Source organism: Natator depressus, chromosome 7, assembly GCF_965152275.1.
Source record: "Natator depressus isolate rNatDep1 chromosome 7, rNatDep2.hap1, whole genome shotgun sequence".
Taxonomy (NCBI): domain Eukaryota; kingdom Metazoa; phylum Chordata; order Testudines; family Cheloniidae; genus Natator; species Natator depressus.
Genome location: NC_134240.1, coordinates 98,028,936 through 98,045,697, shown reverse-complemented (window position 1 = coordinate 98,045,697; position 16,762 = coordinate 98,028,936). Strand labels below are relative to the sequence as shown.

At 38.7% G+C, this 16,762-nt stretch overlaps 1 protein-coding gene across 1 annotated transcript in view; it reads right to left on the bottom strand.

Moving 5' to 3' along the window:
- Positions 1–1,787: 1,787 nt before the first annotated feature.
- The window catches only part of TCERG1L (transcription elongation regulator 1 like), a 228,077-nt gene continuing 213,102 nt past the window's right edge, over positions 1,788–16,762 (bottom strand). The window contains 3 exon segments of the mRNA XM_074959139.1: positions 1,788–7,148; positions 9,504–9,622; positions 13,820–13,909. Coding sequence (XP_074815240.1) covers positions 6,992–7,148; positions 9,504–9,622; positions 13,820–13,909 — 366 coding nt within the window. The 3' untranslated portion in view covers positions 1,788–6,991.

Genomic DNA, 16,762 nt, shown 5'->3' with positions numbered 1-16,762 from the left:
TTTAAATCGTTGAGGTTTTGTACGTTCTAATACAGTTCAAATTTCTTCTTGTTTCAGTTTTCTAGAACATGGGAATGCACCCTGGGATTGGCAGCTCCACATGAAGTATCTATATCAAGAACCTCATTCTTTGAAGCCAGTGAAATCTTTGCCACTAACTGTCACCAGTGTACTACTCGTATTAACACCTGCATGCGATGAAGTGAGCTGTTGCTCACGAAAGCTTATGCTCTAATAAATTGGTTAGTCTCTAAGGTGCCACAAGTCCTCCTTTTCTTTTTGCGGATACAGACTAACATGGCTGCTACTCTGAAACCTAAAATGCAAGTGTAATATATGCCTATGGCCCATGTCAGCTGACTTAGGCTCGCAGAGCTCAAGCTGCAGGGCTATAAAATTGCAATGTAGATGTTCAGGCTTGGGCTGGAGCCTGGGCTCTGGGACTCTGTGAGGAGGGTGGGTCCCAAATCCTGGGCTCCAGCACTTCTACACTGGGATTTTATAGCCCCATAGGCCAAGCCTCACAAACCTGAATCAGAAGACCTGTGCCAGCCACGGGTGTTTTATTGCAGTGTAGACACATGCTTACAGGCCAAGTGCCATGACACCTGAGATACATGGAGAATCGCATGATGAAGCACATAAATTAGTAGCCAAATATTTTGAGCAATCTGGCTGGACTGCTACTTTCTGATAGTGATTCTTGGGTAAAGTCTGAGCCAATATCTCAGCGACAGATAATCTATAACTCACTCCTTGATTATCCAGCTGAAAAAAGGGTAAGGTCAGTAGTTGTACCTCCAAACCAGATATAAAGGATTCCTAAAAGAAATGGGAAATCTGTCAACATTGTGGAACTGAACCCTCTCCCAAAAGGCTTGAAACAGGGGCAGTTGCATCAACACTGTTGAACTATATGTGCATGTATCTTCCAAAGGCAATCTAAGGAACTGTGAAATCTGTTCCTCCCCACAGCATTATCCTTCTGAAAACCACGCCAGATACTCTGCAACTGAGTTGAAATTATAAGAGGAAACTTTTCCATATCTGAGTCCTGCTGAACCTCTGAATCCACCCTTCCCTGGCAGCCACTGTGTGCTGGTAATGTGTCAAGGTCAGGCTTTAGCTGCCATGGTTCCTGTGATTTCCAAAATTTTCCATGAAATTGTCACTGTGGACAGATTCTTGGGCCCTGCTACAGTCACGCTTGTCTGAAGACATTGCACGAGCATGAGTTCACTGGCTAGAAACTCAAATGTCAGCACCCTCTTTGCCTAAGAAACTGCTGGATTTGCCATAGGGAATATTCTCAATGTTCACTGCTTGGGGGCCAGTCTACCCCACACAGTAATACCAAAAGCTGTCAGTATCAGCAACAGTGCTAACATGAGCACCCACTGCTAATCCGCAGTTGTGCAAATTCCCTCATTTGACCCACCAACCGATTGGATTAGGTGTGAAATCAGTCAGTCAGACTTGGCACATTTCTGCAATGACTGGAACCAGCACTGTAGTGGAAATGGTAGCATTTAGAGAAATACTATAGATCAGAGAAAAGTTGTGAAACTTTTAAAAACTTCGCAGAAAAGGGAAAAATGACACTTATGAGATCTTCAGGGTCCTGCAGCTCATAGAGTATTTATATTTATTAAAGTGACATGAATCTAAACAATAAAAATAAATCCTTTCAAATATATTAATGGATACCCTATATTCTGTATTATCTCAATCCACAGGATGATTCTGTACATGCAAAAAACCCCACAAATCAAGATGAGACTGTACTATAAAGTTTTATTAAAGGGAGTTTCTCTGGCATATTATGCATGAATAATAAATATATTTGTAAATATATCAATGTTTTGTTTAATTACAAATATGGCAAAAATGGTACATGAATAAAATTGATTGCAATGGTCCTTTCTGGCCTGAAAAATCTATGAAAATCATTATCCATGCTCCTGGATCTATATACAACTATTCAGAACTGTAAAGGACTAGTTTTGAGTTTTGTGTTACACTATACACATCTCAGCTGACGTTCTGAGGCACATGATTTGGAGGCAAATGCTCCCAACATCTGAAAAATTACACAAATAGCATTATGGCCTGTCATGTATAGAACATATATACAAGGTTGGCAGTGGCATATCTATCCTAACTGTTCAAAAGGGAAGTCAGGATTCAAAGACAGATGAGCAAACATGCCCGAACACTCATCTGTAATCAGGGGAATAAACTGTTTCTAATAGATGCTCTTCCAAAATATGAAGACCTAAATAATACACCAAGATTTTGAATCAAATCCAGAAAATCTTTATGACTTGTAGCATAAGAGCTTGAAGACTTGGGTTTTTCCCCCAAAGATCAATGGCAAGCAAGGTGGAAGGATACCAATATCGCCAACTAACACTTCATGAAAGACCAAAGAATCCAGTGGCTTTTCATTCCCATGGAAAATATGGTCCACTTTGAACAGCATCCACACCTCACATGGTAGAAGCACCTACCTTCTTCATAAATGGGGACAGATACAATCCTATCTGTGACTGCAGAAATAGACTTCTTACTGTGGAACACCTCATCAATCAATGTCCCAAATGATCATATCCCAGCAGTATCTCTGCCATCCACTCTGCATCACTTGAAGCAATCAATTGGATTGCCAGCCTAGACTTGGACATCTAACATTACTGGTTTTAAGCCATACAAAAGAATAAGGTGGAGAATAAATATGGCAGCCCACTGTCCATCAGTTTGTATCTTATTTTCATTACAGTCTTATTTAGACACACACACACGATTGATGTTTTCCAGTAGTCTCCTAATTTATTTTCATTACTTAGCTCTGTTTCATTTTGTGCTCCTGAAGAAAGGGGATGAAATGTTGAATGTTGGCTTTGCCCATTTCTTGAGGAGAATTCTGACACTGGTAAATCTTTTCATGTTTGTTTGTGTAGGAAAGCACAGAAAGAAATATGACAGACTCATGTGCTGAAATCATTTTATATTTTTTGAACTTTTGTCTATGGGAGTAAGATATAGCGGAGGGCAGATGTCTTTGTGTTTTTTTTTAAATACGTTCAGATTAGGTTTAGGAGCATCATGGCAAGGTGACAAGATAAGCAGCAATATATGATTTTGGATAAGAGTATGTCAACATGTATAATCTTGAAGGGAACTGTCAAGGTAAATACCTTATATTACATGTGTTACTACTAATATCTAATATGCTAAATACTGTTGTAATACGACACATTCTGATCAATTAAATCTGGACCAACTGCATTGATTTTAGTGAAGTTTCTCCAGATTTAGAATGGCAGAACAGAGCAGAATTATGCCTTTAAATTATTGTTGAAAGTATTATTAAAATTGAACTTACATATCACCCTTTAAGGTGCTTACTTTTTGCACTTCACTCTGCTACACTAAGAGAATCAGACTAAGTTTCATGCACTAGTTAGCACAATGGTGTTGTATTAAGGGTTAATGCAAGGGATTAAATAAAAAAATCAGAAATTATTTTACTTAGATATAAAGGTGACTAGCCTTTCTTCTGATTTAGAGAGACAAATATATTTAAAACTTAAAGCAACACAGGACAAATCACTAGAAATTGAGTGGTCTTCTCTCCCTGGAGTAAGACTTCATGAGTTTAACATATCTTCCATTCATTTAACCTGGAAGAACTTCCTTCTTTTGAAAGATCCATTCACTTTTAGTGGGCCACACTCAACAGTCACACCATATTTACAGTAAATGAACTGCACCTATCTAAGCAAGATACTTCACACATATCTCTGAGCTACACGTAGCTAGACACACATCAGTGAATTCTGGTAGTGACATCCAGATAACCATCAAAGAAAGCTCATAGAGTGTGGGATGTCATAAAATCTCCAAGTTGCGTGTTTAGGCACATTGGCCATTTATTATAGTTGGCATATCTGTGATTGTGGCGGGGTCGTCACCCCGCCATGCCTCAAAAGGCTTAAAACAGCCCTAAGAGAGGGCTGTAGCCAGAGAAAAGCTAGGCTGATTGGGGGAAGTAGCCACAGGTGGGGCCATGCCCCAATCAGGCCACAGCTGACCCTAGAAGAGGGCTGTTAGCCAGGAGCTGAGTGGGATACTCTCTCTAGCTACATGGAGAGAGGAGGACTTGGCTGCCTGGGAAGCTGAGGTGGGTATCTAGGGCAGAGAAGTGCTGGGGAAGGACAGAGGGAGCTGGGGCGTTCCAGCCTAGCAGACTCCCAGGCTGCAGGCTGAGGTAAAGGCCCACAAAAGGGTACGAGGGCTGCAGAGGAGCAGCCCAGATCTAGACAGAGGCAGCTGGTCTGACCCCCTCTCCCCTTGCTGATGATGAGTAGTACAGACTGCAGTCTGCCCCAGGGAGCGGGGGCTATGTGATGACTGACAGTAGCCACTGAGGCAAGGGAGGGATTGGGGGTTCCCCCAGGGAAGGGAGACCCAGACTGAGGGGGTACTGCCAGGGGGGGGCAGAACCCTAATCTAGAAGGGCAGCGGGGTCCCGAAGGGGCACAGGGCCAGCGGTAGGTGAGACACTGACTGGCAGAGGGTGCTCCTGGCTGAAAAAGCTAATTCCCTGGACAACCAGCAGGAGGCACCACAGCGGTGAGTCGTCACCCCGTGACAGTGATGAATCACATAAAAGATTCCCTCTGTCCTTCTAAACTCTAGCTCACCTCATCCTGAAGTATCAGTCTGGCACTTTAATGAATACAAAATGCACATAAAAATTAGAGCTGGCTGAAATTTTGTGTGAACCACTTTTTTCCCCACAAAAAAAGGCAGATTCAAACAAAACAATTCATAAATTTGGGTGGATTTTGGCAAATTGTTGATTTTTTTTTAAATATTGACAGCTCATTTCTGCCTTTTGGAAATGTTTTCACCTTTTTTCAGAAAGACGTATGTCAGAATTTCATTCAAACATTTAAAGAAATTACAAACCCTCAAAACCAAAATGTTTTGATATTTTGTTCAAGCCAAAACAATTCTCTCTCCAATTTTCAGTTTGGCCACCAAACTGAAAAAATCAGCCATTTTATGTAATGCAAACAACAACATCTACATAATATAGTGATACTAAAGAACAACATGGTTTCACACCATTGCCAGTATGAATTTTGGGACCTGATCCTGCTTTCACTGAAATAAATGGGAATTTTGACATTCAATGAATGTAAGATTAGGTCCTCTCTATGCTATTATGCTGCTCTGTTGCATGTGATACATCAGATATATTACTTAAATCAAATTGGAGGAAAGTTTAAATAATGAACAAAGATGGAAAAAAATACATTCCTCAAAGAAGCAGCAGAACATTAACATTTTTGGTTTAAAAGCCACTTGGAGTGCTAAACAATACACACTTCATTTTAATGGTTCATAAAATCATAGAAGTATTGGACTGGAAGGTGCCTCAATAAATCATCTAGTCCAGACCTCTGCACTCAAGACAGGACTAAGTAATAACTAGACCATTCCTGACAGGTGTTCTTAAAAACCTCCAGTGATGGAGATTCCATAACCTCCCTCGGGAATTTGCTCTTGTGCTTAACTACCCTGACTGTCAGGGAATTTTCCCTAATGCCCAACCTAAACCGTCCTTGCTGGAATTTAAGACCATTCTTCATTTTGAATTCTTTGAAGTCATTATTTAAATGTAAGAAGTGGATTTTCTTAAATTGTAAGAAATACATGAGCAATACCTGTGGAAAACTTAATTTTACTTGGAGGAAATTGCAAACTTCAGGTAGAAAACAGAAAATCTGCAAAGGATCCAGACTGACTCTAAAGTATTTACATTAGATCTTAACAGAAATAAGCTCAGTAACTGCATGGAATATGGAAAGAAGACACAGGACAGTTTACTCCTCAGCTGGTATACATTGGGCTAGCTCTATTGACTTCAGTGGAACGATACTGATTTACACTAGATGCTTTATATAATTTGTTATTGTGGGATCTATTTTGTCCTCAATGCTCTCATAAATCTAGTTGACATTAGTAAAAATCTACATAAAAATCAAGGGCAACAGCAATGTGTTCCTCATATATATATATAGTAGCTCTCAAAGAGAATACTGTCTGAATTCTAATGCTAGAGACTAAAAATAAAAATTGGCTTAAAATATTTATTAAAAAAGTTAAAATATTTGTTTATACAAAGATGAGAAAATTCTCATGCAAAATCTTCACATACAATAAAAATAACTCAAATATTAATATGATAGTTTTACAAGATAGCTTCTTTATAGTAACTTTTATGGGGAAGTGTTGCTGTAATCTGTGTGCCTGAAAGCACCATTCAAAGAAATTCCAAAGCCATATTTGAAAGTTATAAGTTTTTCTATGGAACTTATGCCAAGATTTACACACTCTTCACTATGATTAACAATTAATACCCTATTACTACTACTACTCAGAAAACTAGACATAGACATATGAACACTGAGTGATGAATTCCTCAATACCACTGTACTTCTAAACAGTTTGTTAATGGATAAGTTGCCAAAAATAGATTTAGATAATTCCCTTAAATGATGAACATATCTCGAGATTGTAATGGATGACATCTGTTTTCGGCTTAATTACAAATCTGCATTGAATTTATAATTTGTGTATATTACAAGTAATTTGCATAATTAAAACAATTAAGGGATTGACATATCATGGCAATTAGAAATGCATCAAACTATGAATGTTGTACAAAAGAGAGCTTCAATATGAAACATTAATTCTCTGAGAACTAAATATCCTACAGGTTCCTGCAGAGGAATCTGAACAAATTTAACTTGTGTTCACTGAACCTCAGTATGAAAAGGTATTTCTCCGGGATATCTGGTTCTTCTTTAAATTTTTGGAAGTTGAATCAGAAAAAGACAAAAAATGCTATTTCTTCATTTCATTTTCTATGGCAGTCACAGTATTGATTTTGTGTGTTTATTGCAGATTTCAAGAATTCTTATCTCATTTTCCGTAGCCTTATTCTGTTTTCTTTGTCCCTCTTTTTAAGAATAAGAATGAACTGGTTGAAAAAATGCTCTTGGTCTTTTTTCTTCTGAACAAGTCGAAACCGCTGATCTCTGCCATGTTTCTCTGCAAACTCTTTAAATGTTGTTCTGCAGAAAAAAGTCATACATGAGCAAGGCATTATTTAAAGCTTTGCACTTTTTAATAAATTATCCGATTATTTAGTCCTTAGTTTTACATCGTACTTTTCTTAAAAGTACCAAGATTGTTCCTCCTGAAACTATTTGTCAAGAAAGTCAAGAGATAAGAGGCAATGCCAAAGTGAAAATCAGCTTTGCTCCACGATTGGCTTGAGTTGTCTGCACTAATCATTATTCCCATATTCATATACTGTACATTTACTGATTTTTGTTTTTTACCCTGGTGCTGTAGAATCATGGACATGGTGGTTGTTAAAATATGCTTTTTATTTACTACTCTAGCTAGGTAATACTGTTTGTTGCTGAATGATATTTTTAGAGAGGCTTATCCTCGGCTTTTCCATGATTATTTATCATCAGAACAGAAAACACTACGACATCTAATTAATAGCAAAAACATTTTTTCAGCAATACATGGCATATGATACCTAAAGAAACAACTGTAATGTGATCTCTTCTAATAAAAAACAGGAAATTTGCCTAAGAACCACATGATCAGGCAAAGTATTTTCAAAAGTGATTGCTACATATGAGAACAAAGCTGCTGGCTTATATTTGACTCAGATATTATGGTGCTGAGCATGGTAAGCACCTGGATAAATAGACATTTGGCTGAACAAAGTCATATGATGTGTCAGTAAGTTTCTCCTCAGAAATCGCCAATAGCAAAGTCAGGAAATAAGTTAATTAGTTATATAGAAAAAACATTGACATTCTGACTCACTCCAAGGTCATTAATATATTCTTTTCCTGGATGTCCAACTTGATATTTCCCTTAGAATACAAGGTTTTGTTGTTGTTTATTTTAAGTTACACTCAAATTATTTTGAAAAGTCCTGGAAAACTACAGAGGTAACAGAATATTGGAGAAAAGTAATTATAATATGTAGGACCTGGTTAACAGCATGTGCTGTGAACTGGAGATGGAACCAAACTGCAAAAACAGTACTGGGATCTATTTCTAGTTCTGCCATTAACTTGCTGTGTGACCTTGCATAAAGTTATTTATCCTCTCTGTGCCTCAAGTTCTCCATATGTACAATTTGCATTGTGATACACTCCTTTGTGAAGTGCTTTGCGATCTTCAGATAATTGGTATTAAACAAATTAAAAGATCTAAATGTCACAAAATTTTAGTTGTAATAAGATCCAGAGTTTTGTCTTAATATCCAAGTGCTGCATGGATGCATTATTGCAAACTTATAAACACAGAATTATAAAAAAGGTGGGAAAGGGAAGTTGTGACACTTGGATCCAGAATTTAACTCTAAAGTACAAGGGGGTTTATATCTAGAGATGGTTTAGGATCTTCTCTAGAATGAATTTTGGGAATTCTGGAGATTGGTTTGCTGTGTGTGCCTCTGTGTTTATTGTGGCAATACTTGTGGAGAGTTGCTTTACACTCCAATTGGTTTATTTTGTCACTGTTGGGGCTAGCTTGCTGCCTACTTCTTTATTTTAGTTACTGTTCACTCCCATATGAATGTTGGCAATGAGGGCTGTTCACTAACTGTGTGCTGTTGTATAGTACACAGATTTGTAATGTTCAGCTTGGAAATTACCTGTTCTTTATTTGATAATACTAAAGACTGATCAAGGATTATTTAAAGGATGAGATTATTACTGCAGTTTGGGTGTCACAGATGACTAGGGCAACCTGAGACTGTAAAATCCATGCCATGTAATTATCTTCAATATTTAGTACGAGAACTGTAATTTCTTCTTTATTTCTAATAATTTACCCAGAGTCAAAAAATAAAGAATATATTTATCTTCACAATATTGTAAGAATTTCATTTCTTATATATAGTTCTTGACCCTATTACTTGAAAATAGCTTCGGAGAAACAAGCAATAGCAACTTGAAATCTCATTGAAACACATAGGCACGGTATCAATGATAACTTCTTTAGAAAATGTAATTTCTTTTTTGTCAAAAACCAAACAAATGGAAAATGGTTAGTGATTTTGCATTAAAGACACCTGTATGCTTGTTATTTTTTATCACACTTGTGGTATACTCCCCTTCCCGGTAATGTCACAAGGTACTACAAAGTATTATCGAGAAAGAAAGCATAAGATAATCTTAGTGTTTAGTGCAACAGTAAAAGGATAATCCAATGACTTTATCCCACCCACAGGACTCAATTTTCAATGTAATATTTTTTTCTACAAAAATTGACTTTGAAATTTTACTGGATGCCAAGAACAATCATAACCTAATGTTACCAGGCTTCTCCTCTATTTTTTGTTTTTATTAATAAGGGACAATAAGTATTAACTGCTTCACAAAGTAGCTCCATACCTTGGTGACAGTTTGGATTCCTCCAGAAGTTTTTTAAATTCTTCTTTGGCAAGCAATAATTTATTTTTCTTTTCCTTGTACTCGTCTCTTATTCTGGTCTTGACAAACTGCTCAAATATCTTTTTTTTAAAAAAGGAGACAAATATAGATGTATTTATTAACAAACACATTGTGGTGTGCCTATTTGACCAAAGGGTTAGAGACTTTCACAACTGCAAGGCTTTATCTGCATAAAGGGTTGGAGGTGCCAATTTAGGCAGTTACTGTCTGCATCCTAACACAAAGTGCAACCTTAATCAGAACTTCTTGTCATAGATGTAGATTACTTGTCATGCTCACAGCTAAACATTCATAAGATTCACATTGTGTTTGGTTTGAAGTATGCATCTTCCCTGAACTGCCTGAACTCCTGACTGTGGACCAGAAAACTGTCCATGATGCTCAGATAGCAATTTCATGGAAGTTACATAAAGAAAGATTGAATGATCCTTTGATGCACTGCACACATGTATATGAAGCCAATAATGCCTATGTGAAATCAGTGGGATGTAGGCACCTAGATTCTTTAAAAAAATCCCTCAAGATGCCTATCTGCATCTTTAGGCACCTAAATATCTATTTGAATTGTGCTCTAAAAAGAGAGGTGTGTAGGCACAAAATAGAAATTAAATGTTTTGCTTACAAATATTTACAATTGTTTAACACTGAAATGGTGGAACAAAAGGAGCTGTTCATCAAAACACTCTCAGTTCTGTTTATCTGCCAATTTCTTGTTTGCACTGTAAAAAGTGCACAAACCTGGGTACTAGGGACTTTCCATTCACTGATGAATGATGCATCTGTGCAAATCTACATTTCATGCAAGATAAAGTGAAAAATCATTCAGTCTACTCTATGAAACTGAAATGAAACTGGTATGTAGTAACATGGATTCTTATATGGTGCACAGTTAAGGGAAGAAATAGATCTGGTAAAGTGTACACTCAAAAGTGGTACTGTATAAGAAAGAGGGACCAGGAAATTCAAGCCAAAAATGAAGATTAATTGATTTTAAGTGTTCTTACAAGTTGAGTAAATAAGTGCATGATAGGAAAAAATGAAATACATAAAACCAGTTGATGTTGCCTTTGCTAGTGTTACCACTATGCTTTCACCTTCAATATTGGCAAAGCCATTATCATTTAGTTCTATCTACTGCAAAAGTGCTGGGCTAGCAATCATAATTGTTTCCTAGAAGTACTAACATACGAGAGAGCTTGTCAAAGAATATATAGTTTGCCTCTTGGGGTTCCAATGGAAGGCACACCCATCATACTGCTTACACAGTGATTACTCTTGTCCAAATCTCAACTATATAAGGGGAAAATACAATAAATGTTCAATCTCTCCTCTATCAACAGAGAATGCCAATGAATAATGGAATTTTTAAGCAACCTCTTTGTTAATGTTACAGAAAAGGAGTCCCTAAAATGACACTTGGTGATCTTAATAAATCAGAATTAATAGATCACTCATTATCTAATACAATATCTCCTTTGCACATCACTATTTCTTGCCATAGGTTTCCCCATACTCTAATGTATGATGCTTTCTTTCCACTGAGTGGTGGTAACCCCTTGGGAAATACTGATAAGTAAACAGACCAAACATGTAGAATTCCATAAAAGATCATTCCATTCCTCAGACAGCACCAAGAAGTTACACACAAACATAAAAAACAGAGTTCACATCACAATCAACCTAATACTAGTAAAAGATCAAGTCAAGAGACTCTGGTCTTTCAGACACCTGCAGATAAAATGGGTTCCTGCCCTTTCTGGTTGTGGGCAAAATTAACCTACACTTTTCAAGCTTCCTCTTCATCTGAGACCAAACGAAGGAGGCTGCATCAATTATTTATTGTATAAAAAGCCATCACCTGATTCCTTTATTTTTTTTTATGTGGTCTTCACAAACTCAGAGTCTCCACAACACTAATTAATTTAGATAACTCCAAAACTGCATGGGCATGCATCTACCTAATGCCAGAAACTTACAGATTTACAGCAGAGATGATTTTTCTCCCCAACACACTGATAGTTTAACCTGAAATAAGGCCCTGGAGTCAGTGTCAGACAAGGAAAAATTTTCCATGCATCTGATGACAGGGGAAATAATTTCTCTTACTAATTTTAGCCATATTGAAACTAATATATGATGATTCATTAAGTCAGTCATCTAATCTTGTCCAAGGCCACCCTCCTCCTCAGGTCACTTGAAATAAAAGAGAATGATGGCTAAATAAGCGTAATTGCCTCCAGTCTGAGGCCACAACATCTAAGTGTCTATAATTGCAGTATTCAAACACCACCTACTAAAATATGTTAGACCTACGGCACTTGGCTCACAGTTCAATATTCTATCCAGCAAATCATCTAAAACTGTAAATCTCTATTTTGATTGACCTTTACTTACAATGAAGTATTTTAGGTAACAGTCCTTAAAAATGCATGGATTAGTTTTTAGTATATGCACATTTAAAAATTGTTCCCAGACTGGTTCATTTGACTGCTGGCTCAGAAAATCCAGGGCGTTCTCTCTCTCTCTCCCCCCACCTTCTCCATGCTTTTTAACACAGTGTCTAATTATTTTCCACTTCTACATTGATTTTAAGCTTGAATTATTTTCTGTCTCAGTACCAGCATTAGCATGACTTTGATCTTCTCTATGTAGTTATGCCAAGTCCTTGCTCTTCATAGTCATTTTCCTTGAGTATTTAATATATCCCATAAATGAGGCCCATGTCAGCAATACTTTAAGCTAAAGCCTATATGATATGTTTTTATTATGTGTATTCATTATGTTTTTTATTGTATCATGCATACACTTGATAGAAAGAAAGAAAGCAATAAAGCTTGATTGATTGAGGAAGGTCTATATTGTGCCCTTGTTGAGTCACTGAAGGAAATACAAAGCCTTCTTGCTAAGTCATCCCATCTCCTTGATCAATTACTAAGCTCCCATTCTAACTGTTTCTCTCATTTTCACAATCAAACATTATAAAACACTTAAAGACAAATAAAATTTGGAACGGGATTACATGGAAAGGGTATGTTAATATATTTTTAATATTAAGGACAAAAGAGTATTACTGTATGTGTTTCTTTAAGGAACTTTCTATATGTACTCTGTATCACAGGCAACTGTTCCTCCTTATAGAGCCCCACAAAGTTCAGTGCTCTTCATCATCCCATTCAATAACTATACAAAGCCATTTGGGGAACGATGGAGACAATACGGGTGGAAGCATCAGCAATACAAGGACACTTCCCAGTTCCATCTCTCTTGTATGACAAAAGTTAACATGATCATTTCCCAGCTTCCTCTAGCTCTTGGATGATGAGCATCTGATTGAGAGCTAAACCCAGAGTGATCGAGGTAATCATAAGATGGAAGCATTTTGGAGAACACACCTTGTTCATAACATTCCTATTATTGAAGGAAGTTGCCCAGAGGGATAGCTCAGTGGTTTGAGCATTAGCCTGCTAAACCCCAGGGTTGTGAGTTCAATCCTTGAGGGAGCCATTTAGTGATCTAGGGCAAAAATTGGGGATTGGTCCTGCTTTGAGCAGGGGGTTGGACTAGATGACTTCCTGAGGTACCTTCCAACCCTGATATTCTATGATCTGATCAGTTTGTTAGGCTGGTTTGAGCCTGGTGTCCTTTTGGTACGAGATACCAGAATAACCATGGCTACAAAAAAAACCCAACATCCACTTCCATTCACAGCTTGCCAGAAAACTGTGGTCATCCTATCAGACACAGACCTAGCCATCACATTTCCATTCATCCATTAACTCCAGGGCTGACTACTGCAACATATCTCCATGAATAAAGCCAAACACCCTGAGAAAGTTTTAGCTGGTACAAAGTGCATCCGTCCATCTGCTAAAGTAACACAAATCACTGTTGGAACATTACCCTATTGTCAACCCTCCCTGATTTTCAAAGCTATTTTGGGGATTGGTCCTAGCTGTAGGAGCGCCCATCTATCTGTCTCTACAATCCTGGCCAACAGTCACAGCTATGTTCTGTGGGTTGATCTTGTAAGTACAGGAGACAGGACTTTCACAAGAATAGCACCTAGACTCAATCTCATTCACAATTAAAAAAAATATCCTTAACTGAGGTTAACTTTTTAAATCCAGGGAGGAAGAGAGGGAGGTTACTCCTGTTTATATTTTAATTTGGGAGGCATACAATTACAATGATAAGTGTCACCAATAAGATGTTGGCTAGACAGATAGCATGCATTACCAATTCTCTTTTTAACTCACCTGTTTACGTTCTTCAGAGTTTAGCAGAAGGTAGCGCGGGTCAAATACTATTTTGTGTAATTCTTTTTCCCATGTAGAAAATGCGGAGACCTGAAGAAATACATGAATGCATCTGCTTTAGACAACATTACTAAGGCTCTGTAATAAAAAAAGTGTTCCAATTTACAAAACCATGTTTAATTGCATTGATTCCCCTGGCAAAATATTCATTAAAAGGGGTAGAACGTTTCTGGAGGAAAATAAAATGTAGAATCAAAGTTAAGGGGAAAAGTGGATGAAGAAAACTAACCTGAAAGTGAGAGGACCATTTCAGAGACTTGTCAACTCAAACAAACAAGATAGCCTTCTATCAGAATGCTTTCTTGAACGAGTGTGGGAAAATATTGTACCCAAACAGGACAAAAATAAAGAAGCAAACATATATGAGCAAATAAACAGGGAAAATTATTGTATTTTTTCAGGTTTCAGAGTAACAGCCGTGTTAGTCTGTATTCGCAAAAAGAAAAGGAGTACTTGTGGCACCTTAGAGACTAACCAATTTATTTGAGCATAAGCTTTCGTGAGCTACAGCTCACTTCATCGGATGCATACTGTGGAAACTGCAGAAGACATTATATACACAGAGACCATGAAACAATACCTCCTCCCACCCCACTCTCCTGCTGGTAATAGCTTATCTAAAGTGATCACTCTCCTTACAATGTGTATGATAATCAAGTTGGGCCATTTCCAGCACAAATCCAGGTTTTCTCACCCTCTGCCCCCCCCCCCCAAACTCACTCTCCTGCTGGTAATAGCCCATCCAAAGTGACCACTCTCTTTACAATGTGTATGAAAATCAAGGTGGGCCATTTCCAGCACAAATCCAGGTTCTCTCACCCCCCCCCCCCAAACACACACACACACAAACTCACTCTCCTGCTGGTAATAGCTCATCCAAACTGACCACTCTCCTTACAATGTGTATGATAATCAAGGTGGGCCATTTCCAGCATAAATCCAAGTTTAACCAGAACATCGGGGGGGGGGGGGGTAGAAAAAACAAGGGGAAATAGGCTACCTTGCATAATGACTTAGCCACTCCCAGTCTCTATTTAAGCCTGAATTAATAGTATCCAATTTGCAAATGAATTCCAATTCAGCAGTTTCTCGCTGGAGTCTGGATTTGAAGTTTTTTTGTTGTAAGATAGCGACCTTCATGTCTGTAATTGCGTGACCAGAGAGACTGAAGTGTTCTCCGACTGGTTTATGAATGTTATAATTCTTGACATCTGATTTGTGTCCATTTATTCTTTTACGTAGAGACTGTCCAGTTTGACCAATGGACATGGCAGAGGGGCATTGCTGGCACGATGGCATATATCACATTGGTGGATGTGCAGGTGAACGAGCCTCTGACAGTGTGGCTGATGTTATTAGGCCCTGTAATGGTGTCCCCTGAATAGATATGTGGGCACAAGTTGGCAACGGGCTTTGTTGCAAGGATAGGTTCCTGGGTTAGTGGTTCTGTTGTGTGGTATGTGGTTGTTGGTGAGTATTTGCTTCAGGTTGCGGGGCTGTCTGTAGGCAAGGACTGGCCTGTCTCCCAAGATTTGTGAGAGTGTTGGGTCATCCTTCAGGATAGGTTGTAGATCCTTAATAATGCGTTGGAGCGGTTTTAGTTGGGGGCTGAAGGTGACGGTTAGTGGCATTCTGTTATTTTCTTTGTTAGGCCAGTCCTGTAGTAGGTGACTTCTGGGAACTCTTCTGGCTCTATCAATCTGTTTCTTCACTTCCGCAGGTGGGTATTGTAGTTGTAAGAATGCTTGATAGAGATCTTGTAGGTGTTTGTCTCTGTCTGAGGGGTTGGAGCAAATGCGGTTGTATCGCAGAGCTTGGCTGTAGACGATGGATCGTGTGGTGTGGTCAGGGTGAAAGCTGGAGGCATGTAGGTAGGAATAGCGGTCAGTAGGTTTCCGGTATAGGGTGGTGTTGATGTGACCATCGTTTATTAGCACTGTAGTGTCCAGGAAGTGGATCTCTTGTGTGGACTGGACCAGGCTGAGGTTGATGGTGGGATGGAAATTGTTGAAATCATGGTGGAATTCCTCAAGGGCTTCTTTTCCATGGGTCCAGATGATGAAGATGTCATCAATATAGCACAAGTAGAGTAGGGGCGTTAGGGGACGAGAGCTGAGGAAGCGTTGTTCTAAGTCAGCCATAAAAATGTTGGCATACTGTGGGGCCATGCGGGTACCCATAGCAGTGCCGCTGATCTGAAGGTACACATTGTCCCCAAATGTAAAACAGTTATGGGTAAGGACAAAGTCACAAAGTTCAGCCACCAGGTTAGCCGTGACATTATCGGGGATAGTGTTCTTGACGGCTTGTAGTCCATCTTTGTGTGGAATGTTGGTGTAGAAGGCTTCTACATCCATAGTGGCCAGGATGGTGTTATCAGGAAGATCACCGATGGATTGTAGTTTCCTCAGGAAGTCAGTGGTGTCTCGAAGGTAGCTGGGAGTGCTGGTAGCGTAGGGCCTGATGAGGGAGTCTACATAGCCAGACAATCCTGCTGTCAGGGTGCCAATGCCTGAGATGATGGGGCGCCCAGGATTCCCAGGTTTATGGATCTTGGGTAGTAGATAGAATATCCCAGGTCGGGGTTCCAGGGGTGTGTCTGTGCGGATTTGATCTTGTGCTTTTTCAGGAAGTTTCTTGAGCAAATGCTGTAGTTGCTTTTGGTAACTCTTAGTGGGATCATAGGGTAATGGCTTGTAGAAAGTGGTGTTGGAGAGCTGCCGAGCAGCCTCTTGTTCATATTCCGACCTATTCATGATGACAACAGCACCTCCTTTGTCAGCCTTTTGATTATGATGTCAGAGTTGTTTCTGAGGCTGTGGATGGCATTGTGTTCCGCACGGCTGAGGTTATGGGGCAAGTGATGCTGCTTTTTCACAATTT